Source organism: Orycteropus afer, unplaced genomic scaffold (genome assembly GCF_000298275.1).
Source record: "Orycteropus afer afer isolate SDZICR_OR568_19922 unplaced genomic scaffold, OryAfe1.0 scaffold00232, whole genome shotgun sequence".
Lineage (NCBI taxonomy): Eukaryota > Metazoa > Chordata > Mammalia > Tubulidentata > Orycteropodidae > Orycteropus > Orycteropus afer.
In genome coordinates, this window is record NW_006921819.1 from 5,402,570 (window position 1) to 5,424,392 (window position 21,823).

At 41.6% G+C, this 21,823-nt stretch overlaps 1 protein-coding gene across 1 annotated transcript in view; it reads left to right on the forward strand.

Annotated features, from left to right (window-relative positions):
* Nucleotides 1-21,823, forward strand: part of IMPA2 (inositol monophosphatase 2) — a 177,519-nt gene that overhangs the window by 91,098 nt on the left and 64,598 nt on the right. Inside the window, exons 3-5 of the mRNA XM_007948919.1 lie at nt 8,878-8,982; nt 13,532-13,577; nt 15,667-15,775. Of these exons, the coding sequence (XP_007947110.1) occupies nt 8,878-8,982; nt 13,532-13,577; nt 15,667-15,775 (260 nt within the window). The remainder of the gene's footprint in view (nt 1-8,877; nt 8,983-13,531; nt 13,578-15,666; nt 15,776-21,823) is intronic.

A 21,823-nucleotide genomic window follows, 5' to 3' on the forward strand; every position in this document is an offset into this window, starting at 1 on the left:
TTCTTGTAAGGTTTTTTCTGTGTTTTCTTTGGTCTGTCTCTCAATCCTTTGAAGATACCTAAAGATAATTCTTTTTAGTTCCTTCTGAGAGAGTTACAATGCTGCTTCTTCCTTACGGATGTGTTTTGTGTCTGTTTCTTGCTCCCATGTTCCTACCACTTTATCCTGCTTCTTTCTGTGGACTGTGATCATCTGTTGTCTCCAAAGCATCATGGGGTTGTTGTATTTAGATCTCTGTTAACTGTTTGTGAAGAGCAGCCAAGGGTGATTTAGGCTTTTCTTGGTGGTTTGTTATTGTTAGCCTGTTGGTGGAGAAGGAGGTAGTGGCTTTCGCTCAGTTAGTGATGTTGCAAGAGTTGTGGGTGTAGTTGTGTCTTATGGGGACTGTTCCTGTCTTCCGCTCAGTCAGACAAAATTTACAATTGAATAACCATCTAAAAATTAAAAGCACATTTACCAAAAACACACCATGTATTCACACAGGAACAGTAACCAAAAAAAGAAAAAAGGGAAAAAGAAGAAAAATGAAGTAAACCTGCCATGTCTGGGGATAGGGTATTAAGAGAAGAATGTACAGAAGGAGAATAAGGAAAGAAAGAAAAATGGGAAAAATGCAAAAAGAAAAACAAAGTGCAGGGTTAACCACGAGAAAAAAAAGGACAAAAAAAGAAACAAAACAAAACGAAAAAAACCTTAAAAAAAATTTCAAGCAGGAACGGGAAAAGAAAAAAATACTGAAACCTAGGACCTGTGAGGGAAGATTAAGAAGAATATTAAAAAGGACAAAAGTGTTGATAATAATAGTTGTTTTAAAATAGACAAATAGAAGGAAACTAATCACCAGAAAAAGAAAGCGAAAAAGATAAAAAGAAAAGAAGAGAAAAAATAATCAGTGGATGGCAGGACAGGACACCCAGGCTCTGTCTGAGCCCACAGACTGTGATGGAGTTCCATTGGGCCCAGAAGGTAGGTGGGAGTGAGGGATGGCCACACTTCAGTTCACCCAGCGGTTGTGCGGTATAAGAGTAACAAGAGGAATGTCATACCTTTTCAGTCTTGCAGATCCGGAATGTCTTTGGGGTTGTTGGAAAGCAGAATGTGTTCTTAAGCCCCAGGAATCTGCGAGAGCGCTATCTCTTTAAATATCCAAATAGTCAAGCCACTTTTAAACATTCAAAGTGGCGGCATCCTCCGGACTGGCAAAAGTCCACAACTCAGCCCACCTTTCTCTTCACCTTCTCCGGTTATTCCCCAGCCACGAGAGCAGTCCTCCGTGCAGTCTCTGGCTAGCAGGGCTGATTTTTAGGTTAATTCTTAGGTCCTACCATCACTCGGGTATCTCCAAGCTGTCTGTGCCATGCCATCAGGATCACTCAGGATCGCTGCCAGACTGCAGCTCCGTCTGTCTCCTTTTTGGGTATTTACATGCAAATTCTTCTGCTAGTTGGGTTTTGCTCCACTTCTATATCCTTCCCTTCAAGGCCAAGGTGTCCAGGATTATCTTCTGTGTCTGTGTTAATTGATTTCCCTTTTCTTTGTTGAAGAGGGTCTGTGCAGTCTTTTTGCCTATTCCACCAAGTTACTGGAACTCCCATCCTGTTCAGCTCTTTTATCTTGTCATTTCTTCCATTTGCTTTAGCTGCTCTCCACTCAAGGGTGAGTTTCAGAGTCTCTTCTGACATGCATATTGATCTTTCTTCTTTTCTCATCTTTTTAATGACCTCATGCTTTCTTCATGGATGATGTTCTTGATGTCATCCCTCAATTCTTCTGGTTTTCGGTCATTGGTGTTCAATGCATCAAATCTATTCTTTAGATGATCTCTAAATTAAGGAAAGATATAACCAAAGTCATGTTTCAGCTTTTGTGGACTTGTCTTAGTTGTCTTCAACTTCAAGTTGAACTTACATATGAACAGTTGATGGTCTATTGCACAGTTAACTCCTGTCCTTGTTCTGGCTGAAGATATTGAGCTTTTCCATCTCCTCTTGCCAGAGATGTAGTCAACTGAGTCCTTTGTACTCCATCTGTTGAAGTCCACATGTATAGCTACAGTTTGTGTTGTTGAAGAAATGTATTTGCAATGAATACATCATCAGTCTTGCAAAATTCTATCAAGTGATCTCCAGCATTATTTCTGTCACTAAGGCCAAATTTTCCAACTACCAGTGATTTTTCTTTGTTTCTAACTTTTGCTTTCCAGACACCAGTGATAATTAACACATCTTGGTTGCATGTTCAGTGAATTTCAGACTGCAGAAGTTGATAAACATCTTCAATTTTCTCATCTTTGTTTTTGGTGGTTGGTGTATAAATTTGAATAATAGTCATATAACTGGTCTTCCTTGTAGGTGTATGGATATTATCCTATCACTGACAGCATTGTACTTCAGGGAAGACCTTGAAACATCCTTTGCAATGATGAATGCCACACCATTCCTCTTCAAATTGTCATTCAAGGCATAATAGGTCATAAGGTTGTCTGATTGAAAATGGCCAAAACCAGTACCTTTTACCTCACTAATGCCTAGGATATTAATCTTTATGCTTTTCATTTCATTTTTTACAACTTCCAATTTTCCTAGATTCATACTTCGTACATTCCATGTTCCAATTATTAATCGATGTTTGCAGCTGTTTCTCCTCAATTTGAGTCATGCCACATCAGCAAATGGAGGCCCCAAAAGATTTACTTTATCTGTATCATTAAGATTGGTTGTATTCTGGTGAGACAGCTCTTTCACAGTGGTATTTTGAGTGCCCTCTGACCTAAGGACCTCATTTTCCTGCACTGTATCAGTGTTTTGGGGCCATTCATAAAGTTGACAGTAATATATCAGACAGTGTTTCTCTGCTATTCATAAGGTTTTCCCTGGCCAGTTCTTTGAGAAGTGGATGGCCTCTTCCTTCTTCCTAGGCTGTCTCAGTCTATATAAGCTGTGTTTTTATTCCACTTACATTATGAATTCCACATAAATGTTCAATAACTTTCATTGAAAGTACAGTATTGTATTTCAGGATAGATCTTGAAACATTCTTTATGATGATAAATGCCACACCATTCTTCTTCAGTTTGTCATTCCTGGCATGGTAGATCATATGATTCAAAATGGCCAAAACCAGTCCATTTCAACTCACTAATACCTACGTCTTTATTATTTCACATATTCATCCAAGTTAATGTCTGTAGAGAGGACTCCCCTCCCTCTCAGTAAAGAGCTGAAGAATGTTCTCTCTAATTTCATAGGGATTAGCCTTCCACCTGAAGAAAATCAAGTGTAAGTAATATGAAGATTCTAAGTTCCTCCCCATTTGCTTTAGCTACTATCCGTTCAAGAGCAAGTTTCAGAGTCTCCTCTGACATCCATTTTGGTCTTTTTTCCTTTCCTGCCCTTTTAGTGACCTCTTGCTTTCTTCATGGATGATGTTCTTCATGTCATCCCACAATTTATCTGGTTTTCAGTCATTGGTGTTCAGTGTGTCAAATCTATTCTTTAGGTGGTCTCTAAATTCAAGTGGGATATAATCAAGGTCATATTTTGGCTTTTGTGGACTTGTTTTAATTGTCTTCAGCTTCAACTTGAACTTGCATATGAGTTCTTGTTCCACAGTCAACTCCTGACCTTGTTTTGGCTGTAGATATTGAGTTTCTCCATTGCCTCTTTGTACAGATGTAGTCGATCTAATTTCTGTGTATTCCATCTGGCAAAGCATGTGTATAGACACCATTTTTGTTGTTGAAGAAAGGTATTTGCAATGAATAAGTCACTGGTCTTGTGAAATTCTATCATTCGATCTCTAGCATCATTTCTATATATTCCAGCTGTTGGTGATTCTTGTTTGTTTCCAATTTCCAATCATCAGTAATAATCAACATATCTTGATTGCATGTTTGGTCAATTTCAGACTGCAGAAGATGGTAAAAATCTTTAATTTCCTCACATTTGATTTTGGTGGGTTGTGTGTAAATTTGGATAATAGTAGTATTAACTGGTCTTCCTTGGTGGCATGTGGATATTATCCTATCACTGACAGCATTGTACTTCAGGATAGATCTTGGAACATTCTTTTTGACGATAAATGCCACACCATTCCTTTTCAATTTGTCATTCCCAGCATAGTAGGTCATATGATCATCTGATTCAGAATGGCCAAAACCAGTCCATTTCAGCTCACTAATGCCTAGGGTATCGATCTTTATGCGTTCCATTTCATTGTTAACAACTTCCAATTTTCCTAGATTCCTACTTTGTACATTCCATGTTCCAGTTATTAATGGATGTTTGCAGCTGTTTCTTCTCATTTTGAGTCATGCCACATCAGCAAATGGAGGTCCCTAAATCTTTACTCCATCCAGGTCATTAAGGTCAACTCTACTTTAAGGAAGCAGCTCTTCCCCAGTCATATTTTGAGTGCCTCCCAGCCTGAGGGACTCATCTTCTGGCGGTATATCAGACAATATTTCAGGACTATGCATAGTTTTCCAGTTTTCACTGGTCAATTCTTTGAGAAATGGATGGCCTCTTCCTTCTTCTGAGTCTGTCTTAGTCTGGAAGTTCAGCTGAATCCTGTTCACCCCAGGTGACTATGTTGGTATTTGAAATATTGGCTGCATGGCCTGCAGCTTCACAACAATACACAAGCCACCACAGTATGACAAACTAACAGATGAGCCAGAAGAACCAATAGATCTGTCCTGGAAGAAGTACAGCCAGAATGCTGCTTGGATTCGAGAATGGCCAGACTTCATTTCACCTACTTTGGTCATATTGTCAGAAGGACCCATTACCTGGAGAAGGATATCATGCTTGGTAAAGTGGAGGGTCAGTGTAAAGGCGGAAGACCCTAAATGAGATGGATTGACACAGTGGCTGCAACAATGGTGTTCTGGTTGCCTAGTGCCCACAAATGGGGTGGCTTGAACAAACAAGAGTTTATTCTGTAACAGTTTGGAGGCTGTAGGTCCGAGTTCAGAGTGCCAGCTCTAAGGGCTGGGTAAAAGCCCCTTAACCTTGGGCTTCAGCTCTGCCTTCTGCTCCCGGCCCACTGAAGCTAGAGGCTTTTCTTCATTCGGACAGCTGCTGGCTGCTGAGACTGACAAGCCCAATGTTGACAAGTGAAAAGGCACAGTCTCGATGTTACCAAACCACACAGCAGGCCATTCATTCAAGTCCATTGAAAGTCCCAAGGTTGGTAGAGCATGGCAGGCTGCTGAACAACGACACAGCTACACACAGGGTGCAAGTGTGCCATAAGCTAGAGACCATTCCCAAAGCTGCTGCTTATTTATGAGAAGCAGACCACATCCTTAAAGCACCTACTCAGCTGCTTGTGGTAGATCCCAATATGGAGCTGATTGCCAGTCTCATCATGGGGAATAACTACATTCACCTGCCCAGCCACTCAACCAGGCCAAACCAAGTTGGCATACAACTTTAACTACCACAAATGGGTTCAGGTATAGTAGGGGTTGTGAGGCTGGCACAGGACCGGGCAGTGTTTTGTTATGTTGTACATAGGGTCACTATGAGTCGGAGTCTACTTGATGGCAGTTAACAGCACAACAACATTCCTTCCCACATACCAACAAAGTGCCTCCCCAAACTGGCTGTGATCCATGCCTCTGTCAGCCTCTAGCAGGCCCTGCTGCAAACTGCTGTCCTCAAAAGGAAGTAATAGGAAAAAATGACCAATGTCCATTCCATCTCCTTTCACATGGGCAGTTGGACTAATGAGAAGAAAGTACAAAAGATGTAGAGAGGAGGAAAACTCCAGGGCATGAATAATTAACTATAAAAATCCAGGACTTAATGTGGGTAATTGGAGTTATTTCTATAGAAATGTCATGCAAAGCAAAAGCTTTGTTAACGAGAAGTGTCATGATTGTTGCTTTAAAGATTAGATGCTTGGTGAACTCTGTGGACAGTGTTACATGCAGTTTTCTCATGACAAACAGCCCTTGTCGGCCTACGTGTCATCTGAGCCCACCTCAGTGAGCGGTGAGTGGCCTATTGCTGCTCCAGGGCTGTTAGGAGGTGATGCTGCAGAGAAGCTCTCCCTCCTTTCCTGCCAGGAGACCTAGCTATTTCTCTCCAATTCCAGTAGGAACCAACTTCCTGCTTAAATTCAGGTCTAAAAAGGGAGAGTTGTACTGCCCTCCTCACTTTCTTAGGAACTTACGTTTGTATGTGAGTCATTTATATTCCTTTCAAGACTTGAGCAATATCTTTTCACTGCTCTATCAATCTTGTGTCCAATTCAGACTTTGGCACTTGCTGCTTATAAGTGTTTGTGTTTGGGGTGTAGATCCTTTTTCTTTAAAAACAAAATTGCAAGCCATTTCAGGGGAATATAATCATGTAGCTACAGAAGAAAACATTGAAAACAGATTTAATTTCTTAAGTCTTTAATGAAGAAAAGTGGCAGATCTAGTGCCACTTACTTAAATAGTTATTTAGTGGATTAGTAATTTGTACACAGTATTACCTGCATGGTCAGTTTCAGCGCCTGGCCTCACCCTGCCCGGCATGGCTCACCATTCATCAGACCCTTTGTTGTTGTTGTTGTTATGTGCCGTCGAGTTGGACATAACTCATAGTGACCCCTCCTTGGGATTCCAAGGCAGTATCACTATGGAAGTAGATGGCCCCATCTTCCTTCCGAGGAGTGGCTGGTGGGTTTGAACCACCAGCCTTCTGGTTAGTAGTCAAGTGTCTCAGGCACTAAGCTACCAGAGCTCCTCATCAGGCCCTTAATCCAGCATAATTTCCATCCAGGACTTGTTTGGGGAATATCAGCCCCTGGAACAGGACTCTGGCTGCTGGGCTGTGTGGCCAGCCCATGGTAATAGTTTTGGGAACCCTTGACTAACTCCATAGCAAAAGTACATGGAGGGGAGTGATGACAGACTGTTTCCAGAGGGAGGGAGTGGGGTACAGACAAAAAAGAGAACTGAGTCCACCACATCCCATCCACTAGGCTGTGCACTTCCTGGGGGCAGGTTATACCTACAGAGCCTCACAGGCAAAGTGCTGTTTTCCAGGGGTGTCGATTTCTCAGTTGCTTGTTCAGTGCTGCCTGCCATCCTGCATCTGGTTATCACTTCTCATCCAGGGAGAGCCAGTGCAGCAACTCCAGGAAGCTGGAAGAAGAGGTGGAGACAACACCTGAAAGTAACATATGAACCTCAGTGAACACATTGATGGGCTTCTGACAGCTCATCCATGAAGTGGAGGACCAGGCACACTGTGGTGCATTGAGAGCATGTATCCCATTGTCCATGAAATGGAAATGTTGTTGGTGGGTCAAGATGTGTTACAAAAGACCCTTACCTGTGACTTTACGTAGTTATAGACTAGAAGAGCAATGCCTGGTACCATGTTCTGTGATGACAGAAATATTCTATACCTCCTTCACTGTGGTAGCCACTCACATCAAAGATGTCTTAGATACCATACCAGCTGAGTGCCCTAATTTTAATTAATTTAAATGTAAACAGCCACATGTGGCTAGCTGCTAACTTATTGGACATTACAGCACTCTGGTGACCCTTGCTGTTGACTGGAGAAGGAAGGAGAACCAAAGGGAAGAACAAAAGATACTGCTATTTGGGCCTGAGCTGTTGATGAGTTGGACACAAGTAGAGGCAATCAGGTTCTCTTTTGTGCAGGTTCATTGTAACATGTTGTCTGTTGTAGATTCCTAGCAGGAAATAGCAGCACACTATAGTGAGGATAAATAGGGTTTATTTACAGAGAGACTCATTGTGAAGGAGGACCCGGGCATATGGGACCTTTGCAGATAGTGCAAAACCTGCAGATAGTGCAAAACCCGATGGGGCAGACCAGAGCCATCAATGATCTTGGGTTTGAGGGGTGGGGATAGAACTGGAAGGAAGAAGTGTTAGAGGAAGCTCACTTGGGAGGAGTAGGGGACATTTCAAAAAGGGAGCCAGGAAATAAATTATTAACTTCACTCTCTTCCTGCTTTCTCACCTTTTGGGGTTCCCATTACTTAAGCCTGAAGTGCAGCTGAGATCAGAATGCACTGTTGATATAGAGAAGGGCAGACAGGGACTCTGGAGGGGTCTAAGGGAACAGAATGAAAGTAGTAGATGCTACACTATCTCAGTACCCGTGGAGGGGCAAGTGCACACACACCTGTGTCTGTGGTTCAGCAAGCCACAGAGCTGGGAGGCAGATTCAGGACTTGTTAGTTCTGGATGGTCCTTAGCATTTTAGAAGTAACTGGTGGTAATCAGGGTCTGTCCATCAGAGTCTTTGTGGTTTCACTGTTCTCTATTCTGTAGCCTCCTCAAGACTGTTTAAAACAGGTTATGGCTCTACTTTGTAAGCTCTATTTCCCAACATTTTCAATTTTTTTGTTCTCTGCCTGGCCTATTCAGATTTCCGTGATGCTTTTCTAAACTTAAGGAGCTCTCGTGGCATAGTGCCTAGGGCATTTAACTGCTAACCAGAAGGCTGGTGGTTCAAACCCACCAGCCACTCTGTGGAAGGAAGACTGGGCAATCTACTTCTGTAAAGATTTACTACCTCGGAAACCCAAAGGGGTCATTATGAGTCAAAATCAACTTGATGGCAGGGAGTTTTTTTTTTTTTTTTTTGGTTTTTCTAAACTTGCACATGCACACAGAGGTGTTACTGTGCTTTATAAATCCTGATGACTAGCAGATTAACAGATCAAAAGTAGATGCCTCCATTTGATCTGGAAAAACCATAAAGAAATTGCTTTAGTTTATTTTCTTTTTTAAAAAAAGGGACTTGAAATAATTTGAAACAGTTTGCTTTGAGTTATTGAGGCGTTTTCTTGATATTAGCTGATTCCTTACAAGTCTGAGGCTCCATCCATCCACCACAGGTTCATTGCGGAAGAGTCTGCTGCTTCTGGTGCAAAATGTGTGCTCACCACCAGCCCCACCTGGATCATTGACCCTATTGATGGGACCTGCAACTTTGTGCACAGGTGAGCATAGAGTGCATAGTCTCCTTGTCAGTGTTTCAAATGTCCTTTTCTATAAGTATTCACTGTCTAAAAGCAACATTTTTTAGGTAGAAATATATATGCAAAAAGGAGCTCTGGCACAATGGTTAAGCACTGGGCTGCTAACCAAAAAGTTGGCAGTTCAAAAGCACTAATGGCTCCACAGGAGAAATGACCTGGTGATCTGCTCCTGTAATGATGAAGCAGTTTTCCTGTGTTCTAAGGAGTTTCTTTGAGTTGGAATCAACTCAATGACACACAACAATAACAACAACATACAAGCAAACCAATAGGAAGTTTATAGTCTCACTAAAAAGATAACAAAAAAGTTTTCCATTTCTGAGGGACTCAGACTATGTAAAAGAAAAAAAAAAATCTCCACTTGTTTTAAAATCTTGTATATGTTTAAAATGTTGGGTAGAGTTTAAGAAAGACTCTTTTAAGAAATCCCCCTGAAGAAACACATAGGATTAGAAAATGAAACCTCTGAGAAGGTACCCCAGGGGTCCAGGGACAACAGATTGAGGAACACTTTGGGAGACAAGAGGAAACTGAGATGGGATGAGAATCCGGCGTGGATCTGGCTGGGCCTGACTGGGCCTTGTCTGATTGGGCAGAATAGTGCCAGAGAGTATGTGGGGCTGCAGTGTTCTTGGGGAAAGGAGATGAGGGCCTAGGGGATCTTCACTATCTGTGAGGACAAGGCAAGGTGTGTCTACAGGAAGCTCTCCATGGCAGGAGGAGGAGTGTCAGACTTTAAAGTGTAAAGCTGAATGTATAAGTGAGTGTCCATGCTACAGATGGCCAAGGCCCCAAGGTCATTGCCATTAATGGTTTCCACAGACGTGATTCTAAGACTTTAAAATGGGTAAGAATCCCCAGTAGAATGTAGAAATCATCAAACAACATCATTAGTATCACATACAAGCAAAATTCTGCTGAAAGTAATTTAAAAAATAGCTGCTGCCATATATTGAAAAAGAAACGCCAGAAATTCAAGCCATAGTTAGAAGAGGACATGAAATGACAGTTATCAGTGCTGATGTTAAATGGATGTTGGCTGAAAGGAGAGAATATCATAAAAATGTTTATCTGTTTTATTGACTACACAGTGACATTCAATGTGTGGATCATAGCAAATTATAGATAAGATTATGAAGAATGGATATTTCAGAATACTTAATTGTGCTCATGCAAAACCTGTACACAGACCAAGAGGCAGTCATTTGAACAGAACATGGAGATACTGCATGGTTTAAAATCAGAAAAAGTGTGCAGCAGGATTTGATCCTTTCACCATATTTACTCAATCTGTATGCTGAGTGAGTAATCTGAGAAGCTAGACTGTATGAAGAAGAATGTGGCATCAGGATTGGAGGAAGACTCATTAACAACCTGTGATATGCAGATGACACAATCTGTTTGCTGAAAGTGAAGATGACTTGAAGTACTCACTGATGAAGAACAAAGACTACAGTCTTCAGTGTGGCTTATATCTGAACAAAGAAAATGAAAATCCTTACAGCTGGACCAATGAACATCACAATAAATAAGAAAGAAATTGAAATTATGAAGGATTTAGTTATTTTTAGATCCACAATCAGTGCCCCTGAAAGCACCAGACACAAATCAAACAACATATTACATTAGGAAAGTCTGCTCAAAAGACTTTTAAAGTGTTAAAAAGCAAAGATGTCAGTTTGAGGATTAAGGTGCACCTGACCCAAGCCATGTATTTTCAGTCATCTCATGTTTAAAGACTGAAGGAGAATTTACACATTTGAATTAGGGTGTTGGCAAAGAACACTGAATATATCATGGACTGCTAGAAGAATGAACAAATCTGTCTTGGGGGAAGTACAGCCACAATTCTTAGAAGTGAGAATGGTGAGACTTCATCTTGCTTACTTTGGACATATTACCAGGGGGGACCAATCCCTGGAGAAGGAAATCATGCTGGTAAAATAGAGGGTCAGAGAAAAAGACTAAGACCCTCAATGAAGTGGCTTGACACAATGACTGCAGCAGTGGGCTCAAACATAGCAATGGCTGACTGTGTGGATGGCATAGGACTGGGCAATGTTTCATTCTATTATACATGGATCAGTGTGAGTCAGAACCTATTAGAGGGCATCTAACAACAAAGAATCCACTGAACAGCTGGTTAGGACAGATTCTGACTTAACAGATCAGGGTGGGCCACTGATTTGCATTTCTCACCAACTCACAATGAGGCAATTCTGCTGGGTCACACTGAGAGCCAATCCATTGAAGACCAGGAAATGTGGAAATCCACAATTTTCAGGAGGAAGGTGGAAGTGAGCCAGATCATGGGGCTCCTCACCCTTGGTATAATCCTTTATGTTTCCCACAAGTGTTATGTTTATATGTAAAGTAATTACAGTGTATCATATTAACAATAAGATGTTTCTGAATGTGGCTTATCTTGAGATTTCAATCATGCCTACGGAAGGTGACTCTTTTGAGTCAATGGAATAGTGCCATCTGGTGACAGCAACTGTATCACTAGAACTATAATTTTAACTAAAGAATGACTCTCCTTGGATCATTCATGCAGAACCATTGTTTTTTTTTTAGGTATGTTTCACTGAAGGGAGAACCTTTTTTTTTTTTTTTTTCCTTTTCTGTTTGACTCACCTTTCTAGTGTACTTGTGATGGGGATACATCTGTCTTTCATGGCCCCAGAGCCAAAGTTCCCAAGGATTTTGTTCTTTGCAGTGCAGCAGGGAAATGTGGCACCAGATAAACAACTTAGGAGGACAGCATAACTTGAAAAATAATCTGAATTATTGACCTTTATATTTCCAGGACACACTGAGGGTTATGGCCACAGAAATGATTGCAGTTTAAAGCCATCTGAAAGCCCTTGGTCACTGCAGGTCAGATGTGAGCTGTTCATTTTGTGTCCAACAGTGTTGGGACTAAAGGAGGAGGGAAATGCTCTTCTGAGAGTGAGAGTTAGAGTGAGGCTGGTTCATGGCATACTCTTGTCAGTGAGCTAGCAGATTAACAACCTGACGCTCCATGCTTCTGCACATTGTGCTAGAGGAAAAAGACCCCAGATTCAAATACTTTCTTTACAGACCCTTTTATTAAGCCTTAAACAGGACAAAAACAAAACAGTCATTAAGGATGAGGGAAACCATCAGCATGAACACAGTGTAAAGGCTGAATGGACTCATGCTGTTCATTTTGTATGATACAGAACAAACGAAATCATCACCAGATCATGATTTATGGCAGATCAGTTTATCACTGTTGCAGGTGGGACTATAGAAGTGGGTAAAGGACTGTGATTGGGATACATGCACAATTGCAGATTTTAAAGGGTTACTGTGTTGCTTCTGTGGCTTGAACATGTGACTACATTGTAGTCAGGATATGACTTTTGACCATATTGTCCTGAGTCATAGCCACAAAGTGGTAAGACAATACCAGGGCCCCAGCCTTTAACTTAAATTAGTTAAGTTATGGCTATTTTTAGTAAAGGAATGCTGGTAGCATAGTGCCTGAGGCACTTGACTGCTAACCAGAAGCTGGTGGCTCAAACCCACCAGCCACCCCTCAGAAGGAAGGTTGGGCAATCTACATCCATAGTGATACTGCCTCGGAAACCCAAGGAGGGGTTGCTAAGAGTCTGACTCAAGCATTAAGTGTGCATGCAGGCAAGTTCCCTAGTTCTTTATGTGAGCATAATCTGCTTTCAACCACAGTCTTCCTGCGGGCAAATTGCCCCTCCCTAGGTTTGCCCTGGACTTGTCTATACATAGCCACACCGCTAGTTTAATGATCAGAAATAACTCAAATGGCATCTGAACTTATGTCAAGACTCGAAATAGGGCTCCACTGTAGACTGCAGGCTTCCACAAACCAAGCTCTAATACAACATATCACAGTCATCATTCTGATTTTTGTATAATTTAGCTCTTATTTTTCCTGCAAGGCAGCGGTGTCCAACTTCTTGTCCTACCTGTTTTTGAACTCTGAGAGATCATTTTGAAGACTTTGAACAGCAGCAAAAAGTCACAAAATAAAAGCTGTAGGCAAATTACAACATGCAACCACCCTACCACCTCCATGGCTTGCCCCTGCAGTTGGCTGCATGGAGCTCAAGTGGGAAACAGGGATAAGAGGGGATGTTATTGTTACTGGAAGGCAACCCATGGACGGGCCTGTAGTGCTGCCTCCTACCCATCTTCACTCCTGGGACATGATCTTTCTGCTGATCCTCTAGATCTCTGAGAACCATTTGCAATTGGAATTATATCAATTTTATGTGACTTTGAGAATATGTTTTCTTTGAAGTTAAGCTTGTTTGTTTTGGATACAGTTTGTGAAATTATGGGAAGTAGTTTTTTGTTTTGTTTTTTTTTTTTTAAAAAAAAAAAACCTACCTGTAGAAAGGACCTTCTGTCCTCCAGGGACATTGCCACACAGGGGCTCCTGAGGCATGTGTTAGTCAAGATCGTTTTTGTTTTTCAAGTGCCAACCACCCTGTTTCCCTTGCAGATTTCCAACTGTGGCTGTCAGCATCGGGTTTGCTGTGAACCGAGAGGTACCTGGTATCCACCCTTCCTTCCCTATATCCCTGAGGGCCCTATGATCATGTGCTATTCATATCCTTTCTTTTTTGCTTCCCACTTTGGGCTCCTGTTTTTCTCTCCTCACTGTGAGCCTTTAGTCATGACTATTAAATCCAAGTATGTGTTTTTCAATCTGGAAAGATAAGCTCAGAAAAGTAAGCAAACCCCAACCAGTTTGGGTGTGGGTATGGGTGTGGCCCTGTGGCCTGCCTGGTTTTGCTGCTGCAATAAAGGTGCCTAGAGGAGTCCTGAGCATATGGTACTGGTATGAGCTCTCCATCTGACCCTATAGGGTGCAGTCTATTCACAAAAAAAAAAAAAGAAGTTCTAGTTTTATACAGCACTTTTAATCTCGATATTCTAGTAATTGTTCTTTCTCTTCCTTTAACTATTAATGTGAAAATGTAGTTCTATAGGCCCTCTGAACTAACTAATGCCATAGACCCAGCATAAAAGGCTTGGGACTGAGGTTTAAACTTTGTGAATCAATTTAAGTGATAATCCTTAGAAAGCCCTTAATTGTACTTCTTGTGTTATTGTGTTTAAATAGGGCTGGGTCCTCTGTGTTTTCCAAAAGAAGCCCTCCTTTGGAACACCATTTTTTCAGCTAAATCCTCAAAATTAGCATAAGTTTTCCTAGCATTAAAACAAAGAGAGGTTTATACTCAACTAAGAGTGTTTATGGGAGCTCTGGTAGCGTAGTACCTAAAGCACTTGACTGCTAACCAGAAGGCTGGCAGTTCAAACCACCAGCCACTCCTCGGAAGGCACATGGGGCAATCTACTTCCGTAGTGATACTGCCTCGGAAACCCAGAGAGGGGTCACTATGAGTCGGGTCCGACTCCACGGTACATAATAACAACAACAAGAGAGTTTATGCTACAAAAAAGCAGAACTTTTAATATTGGGATTTGGGGACTTGCTTCTCTTTTCAACATGTCATTGAGACAAATGCTCATAACCACACACTACAGTGGACTCAAGAGGGGCTGTCCGGGATTGAATATAGATAGGGTGGGTGGGCTTGTAGTGCAGCTTCTTCATGGCCAGAGTCTCAGTTTCGCCCTCTCTCCTCCCTGCCAGCCAAGGCCTCTGGGTCCCACCTGACTGCCCCACAAATGCATGGGCAGGCGTGGCTGGCCTGGGTCAGTGGACAGACTCAGCCAACAGTAGAACACTAAGATGGACTTGGATTTGGGAACCCTTTAAAACCAGGATATGGGGGTTGGAAGTTCATGGGCTCTCAGTAAATGTTGACTGAGCAGCTCCTTGAGAAATAAGCCTTGCTTTATAGGCTGAGGCCCCATTCCTGTGGGGTGGAGTACACTCTAGGGCTAGCCAAAGCCTTTCCTAGGCACATGGCCTGCATGGGTTTACTCATTTTCCAGAGAGGTCAACTCTTGGCCAACCCCAAGCCAATCATACTTGTTGTGATTGTGAAGTGTAGGTAGAAAAAAGGTCGCAAAAGCTCATGGAGGTGAGGTGGCATCATTGCCCAGCATCCTGCTGGGAGGTGGTCATCTGCTCTTTTGTCCTTTGATTCAGGCAGTGAGGTAGCTGCTCTCCTGCTCAGGGATGAGCCCCTCTTCAGTGAATTCTGCCCTCCTCCTGGGGCTGTCCTTAGATGTCTGTGATTCTGTTGACTTTACAGATGCATTCATAATTCACACATCAGCAATTTTGAAGATTTCCTCTGGAATTTGATTAGAGCTACAGTAGCCTTTCTTTTTCCTCAGAAAAGAAAAAAAAAAAAACCTTCTTAAAGAATTAGCTTTTTCAATAACTTTGGTTATGAATGCTTGGTGATTATGTTAATTCTTCATATAGTTTTATTATTTTTAAATATAGTTATTTACAAAAAGGAAGTTGGCTTTCTTGTCCAGGTCTAATTCTGAATCTATACACTGAATTTTCAGTTCCTTTTTGGAAAACAACTTTTAGTACATTGTTGCTGCATTAGGCTTAACACTTAGAGTAGCCTTCATCTTTGAATGCCCACATTGTGTTTTGTGTCAAATAGGTGACCACATTTGTTTTGTGTCCTGCCTCTATATTTACAGCTGGAATTTGGAGTGATCTACCACTGCACTGAGGAGCGGCTCTACACAGGCCAATGTGGCCGAGGTGCCTTCTGTAATGGCCAGCGGCTGCGGGCCTCCAAGGAGACAGGTCAGCATCTCGCCACTCTCTCAGTTCATTTTAAATGGAGAAATGTGAATGGAATTTGCACTGAATCATCACTGTGTCAGACAGCAGTGACAATATCCAGCTGGTGACTTGATCTCTTTTTTGGGACATTGTGTCCCTGATGAAGTGGATGTTGAATAAGTTCTGTATTTTTAAGCTTTTGTTAATGTGCTCATGAGCTTTAAGTAGTCCCATTCTATTTTGAACTCACATCTTTCATCTTTCAGACTAAAATCAATTTGCTAGTCATGGTTTGGTCTTAGTGGGCTGGGTGAATGCTCCAGGGCAAAGGACAGAGGGACAAGCATGCTGGCCTTTGTGCACAGGTGGATTCAGCCATGCTCTGGTTCCCACCTGCACTTGATGGCACCCCAGTTGATAGCACTGGTAAGATGGCCAGCCACAGGAATGAGTCATGTGAACAAGTGATATTTTCAGGCACCTGAGAAGTGTGTGGTATCACAGCTTACACTTACTATTCATTCAAGCAAGGTCTCAGGGATCCCCAATAGATTCTATATAGTCTCCTATGGCTAGTATTATGCCTAAGATGCATGTAACTGCCTGTACCTGCTCATTTCTAAATATGCTAGTTTAGGGTCCCACCAACTCTTAGCTTTTCTCCCATGCTGTTTAAACTACTGATATTTTCTTGCATTGTTCAGTAAGGGACAGAAAAATACAAGACAAATAAAGAGAAGAGTACCGGACAAGAAGCAGCAGGATTAAGAGATGTTAACAACTCTCTAATGTCCATCTGTTTGGATTTGAAAAAGTAGAAAGCACAGTTCTTGCTAATTGACATATTTCTGAAGCTACCCAAAAAAAAGAAAGAAAGAAATCCACTGCCATCAAGTTGATTCCGACTCATGGTGACCCCCATTGGATTTCCAAGGCTTTAAATCTTTATGGAAATAGATTGCCTCATCTTCCTCCCGCAGGGCAGCTTGTGGGTTTGAACTGCTGACCTTCTGGTGAGCAGCCAAATGCCTTACCCACTACACCACCAGAGCTCCTTTATTTCTGAAGCTGGATGTCCTAAAATAGCTGTGTGCCTTCCCCCCACACATACACACACCCATAATTATTTCCATTCATCAGTCATTGGCTTATCTACAGGTTTCAGCACTTTCCCTTCTGAGCACCCATCATCCGTCCTTACTACTTCCCCTCTGTATCAATCCCCAACCCTCTTTCTTAAGTTTTATTGACATGAAATAAGTTTAACAAAACAACTGCCATTTTAAGTGTAGCATTTGGTGGCATTAATTATTTTCACCATGTTGTGCAACCATCACCACTGTGTATTTCCAAAAGTTTTTTATCACCCCAAACCAGAAACTCAGTACCCTTTAAGCAGTAACTCCCCATTCTCTCTTCTACCTAGCCTCTGGTAACCACTAGTAAACTTTTAGTTTGCCTCTTCTAGGTATTTCATGTAAGAGGGATCATACGATATCTGTCCTTTTTAAAATTTCTTTCCTAGCTCAGTTTCTTCATTGTCTCTGTTTATTCTGCCATTTCTTCCTCCCTAGATCACAACCATGCACCTAGATAGTCTCACAAGCAATGAAGGAGAGTAAGGTGCAGTCCCTACGCTCCATTGCTCCTCCTGTAGTGAGTGTTCCTCTCTAGCAGTGAGCACAGAATGATCCCCTGTGATACCAATGAGTAGAGTGATCCCAGTGACCAGAGTGAGCCTCTGTGATCCCAGTGAGTATACAGTGCTCCCAGTGAGCCCACAGTGATCCCAGTGATCCCACAGTGATCCCAGTGAGCTCACAGTGATCCCAGAGCCACAGCAGGGAGCCTTGCAAGCCCTGTACCTTTTGATGTGATGGTGAAGGACAAGACTCAGAGAGTTTGGGGAGGGGGTGGGGGAGACACAGAAGAATAGGCTATTGTGCAGACCATGTGAGCATGACCCAAAGCAGAGGGGAAGGGAGGATGACACCAGAGGCTTCAGAGGTAGAAATCAGCAGGTTGTACTACCCATTTGCTGCCAGGACTTTCAGAACAGCTGGACATACTACCCATTTATGCCAAAGGGATTTCAGAACAGCTTCCAGCCCTACCCTATCTCTCCCTCTCCCAGAAATATTTTGTTTGGCTGTGTAAAAAGTAGCATTAATTATAGTTATGCCTTCCAAGAGGTAACCACTCAGCCTAATTTTGTAGTGCAGTAGTGAGGAAGCATGTTATTAAACTTTCTTTAGATGAACTTTGCTCTGTATTCCATTTGATTATGACACTAACCTCTATTCATACACACTTAAACTTCCTGGTTGGCTGCCTACATAGCTTACTTATGCATTGCAACTGCATGTCTCCAGTGGGCTTTCAGACCTGCTCACTTAGGCCTTGGCAAGCCCCAGAAGGGCATGAACTTTGTTTAGTTCATCACAGTAGCCACTTGAAAACTATTCACAGAATGAAAGGATCTCCCATCTCCACAATGTGTATTACTCAAACACTATCATAAGATGTGCCCTCTGCAGTGAAAGTACATTCTTTCTTTTATACCATTGTTGTACTGATAGTTTTCACTCATTTCCAAATTGCCCATATTCCAAAGCTTACTTGATTTTTACTTTTTTAAAATTCTGAATTATAAGGTCCAATGTATTATTTTCAACCTTGGTCCTTTTTTTAAAAAAAAAATTTATGGTGACTAGATTTCTATAGGAATTATAGGATACTCTTAGCAGCATGCTCTTTAGTTGTCATACAGAACTGGTTTCAAATCCTGACCTACCATCTTTTGATTGTGTGGCTTGGGCAAATTAGTTAAACTCTCTGAAGCTCAGTCCTTGAATATAAAATAGTGATGGTGATGGTGATAATAATAATTGTGAGGCTTAAATCTTTACTGTATGTCTTCATAGATTCTCATATCTCTTCTGTATTCTATCTATTCTAAAAATTTTATGGTTTTAGTTAGTACGTTTATGTCCTTAATCCATTTTGAATTTGTTTTGTGTATGATGTAAAACATAGCTCCTGTTTCATTTTTCTGCATGTGGCACTCCAATATTTCCAGCACCATTTATTGAAGACTATTCTTTTTTTTTTTTTTAAATTCAACTACATATATTCTTTCTTTCATGCATTCAACAGCCTATTAATTCCAGGCCCAGTGCTAGATTCTTCCCTCAGACAAACAAACAAACAATGCAAAATAAGTACAATCAATATAGTGGCATACACTTATGCATTATATGCCAGACATGGTTCTGAAAGCTTGAGACATTTTAACTCACTCAATTCTGGCTTAGTTTCTATGAAGCAAGTACTCTTATTATCTCCATTTTACAAATGAGAAAACTAAGGCAACAGAGATGGTAAGGAACTTGCCTAAGATCATACAACTGATGCAGGTTCATATAGTCTGGCTCCAAGTCCTTGCTTGACCCTTACGCTATAATGACTTTCTTTTTTTTTAAATTGTGATCTGGGTGAAAGTTTACAGAGCCAATTCACTTTCCATACAGCAGTTCACATACACTTTATCTCATGACATTGACTACAATTTACCACAGTGCAACAGCTCCCCTCCTACTTCCTCCTGATAGTTACCTCTTCCCGGTGTCCTTCTTTCCTATAAACTCCTGCCTCTGAGCTGTCTCCCTCTGCAAATACTGCCCTTCTGTTCTCCCATGATTGATCATTCTAAGGAGTGTATCTGTCTAGAGTAAATTTTCACACTGTATTCCTGTCTGTTGTTTGGCAGGAAGCCACAGGAGTAAGTTTAATGCCAGACCTGAAAGGTAACTAGGGACCATAGTCTTGTGGGTCTCACCAGGCTCTATCAAACCATCCATTTTTTATGATTTTGAGTTTCGTTCCCCATTGTTCTATCCAGGATCTCCTGCACTAATCCCTTTCTGAGTGGTTGACAGTAGTAGCTGGGCACCATCTAGTTCTTCTTGTCTCATGGTCGTGTGGGCTGAGGCTCAATGGTCCACCGGTCCCTTGGACTATTTTTTTCCATCTGTCTTTGGTTTTCTTCATTCTTCTTTGCTCTGGATGAGGAGAGACCAATTATTGCATCTAGATGGCCATTTGTAAACTTTTATTTATTTATGTAAAATTTTATTGTGGTTTGGGTCTGAGGAGCTCTGGTGGCATAGTGCCTAAGGCATTTGACTGCTAACCAGAAGGTTGGCAGTTCAAACCCACCAACTGCTCCACGGAGGGAACATAGGGCAATCTACTTCTGTGAAGATTTACCACCTTGGAAACCCAATGGAGGTTGTTATGAGTCAGAATGACTCGATGTCAGTGAGTTTGGGTAAAAATTTATAGAGTAAATTTGTTTTACATTCAACTGTTCATGTACATTTGATTTCATGCCCTGATTACCATCCCCGACCATAACAAACTCTCCTCCCCTCCTATCCCCATGTCTACCCACTCCCTGTGCCCTTCTTAACTATGCGCTCCTGTCTGTTCAGCTATCACTCTTATGTGAATGCTGCCCCTCTGGTGTATCATGGCTGAGTGCTCTAACAGGTGCCTCTCCCTAGAGTAGGTGGGTACATTGCCCTGGGGTAGGTGTTCTGCATGTATGTCTTTCTACTGTTGGGCTTAGAGCCAATTCATGGGAGTGAGGCCATTTCTAGGCCTGAAGGGTAACCTAGGGCCATAGTCTTGGGGTTCTGCCAGACTCTATCCAACCAGTGATTCTGGTCATTTTTGTGTTTTTGAATTTTGGTCCACATTTTTCCTCCCAATCTATCTAAGATGTCCAGTTTTGATCCCTTTCTGAGTGGTTGGCATTGGTAGCTGGGCACCATCTAGTTCTTCTGGTCTCAGGGTCATGAAGGCTGAGGTTGTCGTGATCCATCTTATCCTTGGACTGTTACCAGATGCCTTTGTTTTCTTTGCAGGAGCTCTGGTGGGATAGTGCCTAAGGCATTTGACTGCTAACCACTGATCCCTAAACCCACCAGCCACTCCTCAGAAGGAAGACTAGGCAATCCACTTCCATAGAGATACTGCCTCAGAAACCCAAGGAGGGGTCTTTATGAGTCAGAATTGACTCTATGGCAGTGAGTTTGGGTTTTTTTGGCTTTGTATAATGCCTTTCATTGTTGTTGTTGTTGTTATTTGCCGTCGAGTCAGCCCCGACTCTTATATTGCCTTTCTGTATTCTGTTGCATTTATTTCTGCTCGAATCTTTTTAATTTATTTTCTTCTGGTGACTAGGCATTTTTTGCCACTCATTTTTAATTGTTGGAGATGTTGGGTTAGGGTGTTGATTTTGGCTTGCTCTTCTTTTTTGATGTGTACATTTATTGCTATAAATTGCCCTCTGCTCACTGTTTTTGCTGTGTCCCAAACATTTTGGTATGTAATGTTTTCATTCTCATTTGATTCAAGAAGTTTATTCATTTAATTTTTTATTTCTCCTATTACCCAGTGGTTTTTAACAAGAGTGTCATTCAGTTTCCCTTATTTTTCCATTTATCTTTCTATTGCTGATTTCTAATTTGATAGCATTGTGATCTGAGAAGATGATTTGGAGTATTTCAGTGTTTTTAAATTTATTGAGGCTTGCTTTGTGGCCTGCCATATGGTCTATCCTGGAGGATGTTCCACGTGCACTGGAAAAGAATGTTGTTGGGTGAAGTGCTCTGTAGATGTCTATAAGGTCAAGTTGGTAAATTGTATTGTTTAGTTCTTCTGTGTATTTGTTGAGTTTCTTTCCATTTGTTCTATCTTTCACTGAAAGTGTATGAAGTCTGCTACTATTACTGGGGAGTCAACTATTTTTCTTTCAATTCTGGTAAAGTCTGATTTATGTATTTTGGGGATCTTTCACTGGGTGTGTAGATATTCACTGTGATTATGTCTTCTTGTTCAGTTGATCATGTAAATATTATATAATGTCCTTCCTTTTTTTTTTCATTGTGATTTGGGTGAAGATTTACAGAGCAAAGTCACTTTCCATACAGCAGTTCACATATACTTTGTCTCATGTCATTGACCACAGTTTACCACAATGCAACAGCTCCCCTCCCACTTCCT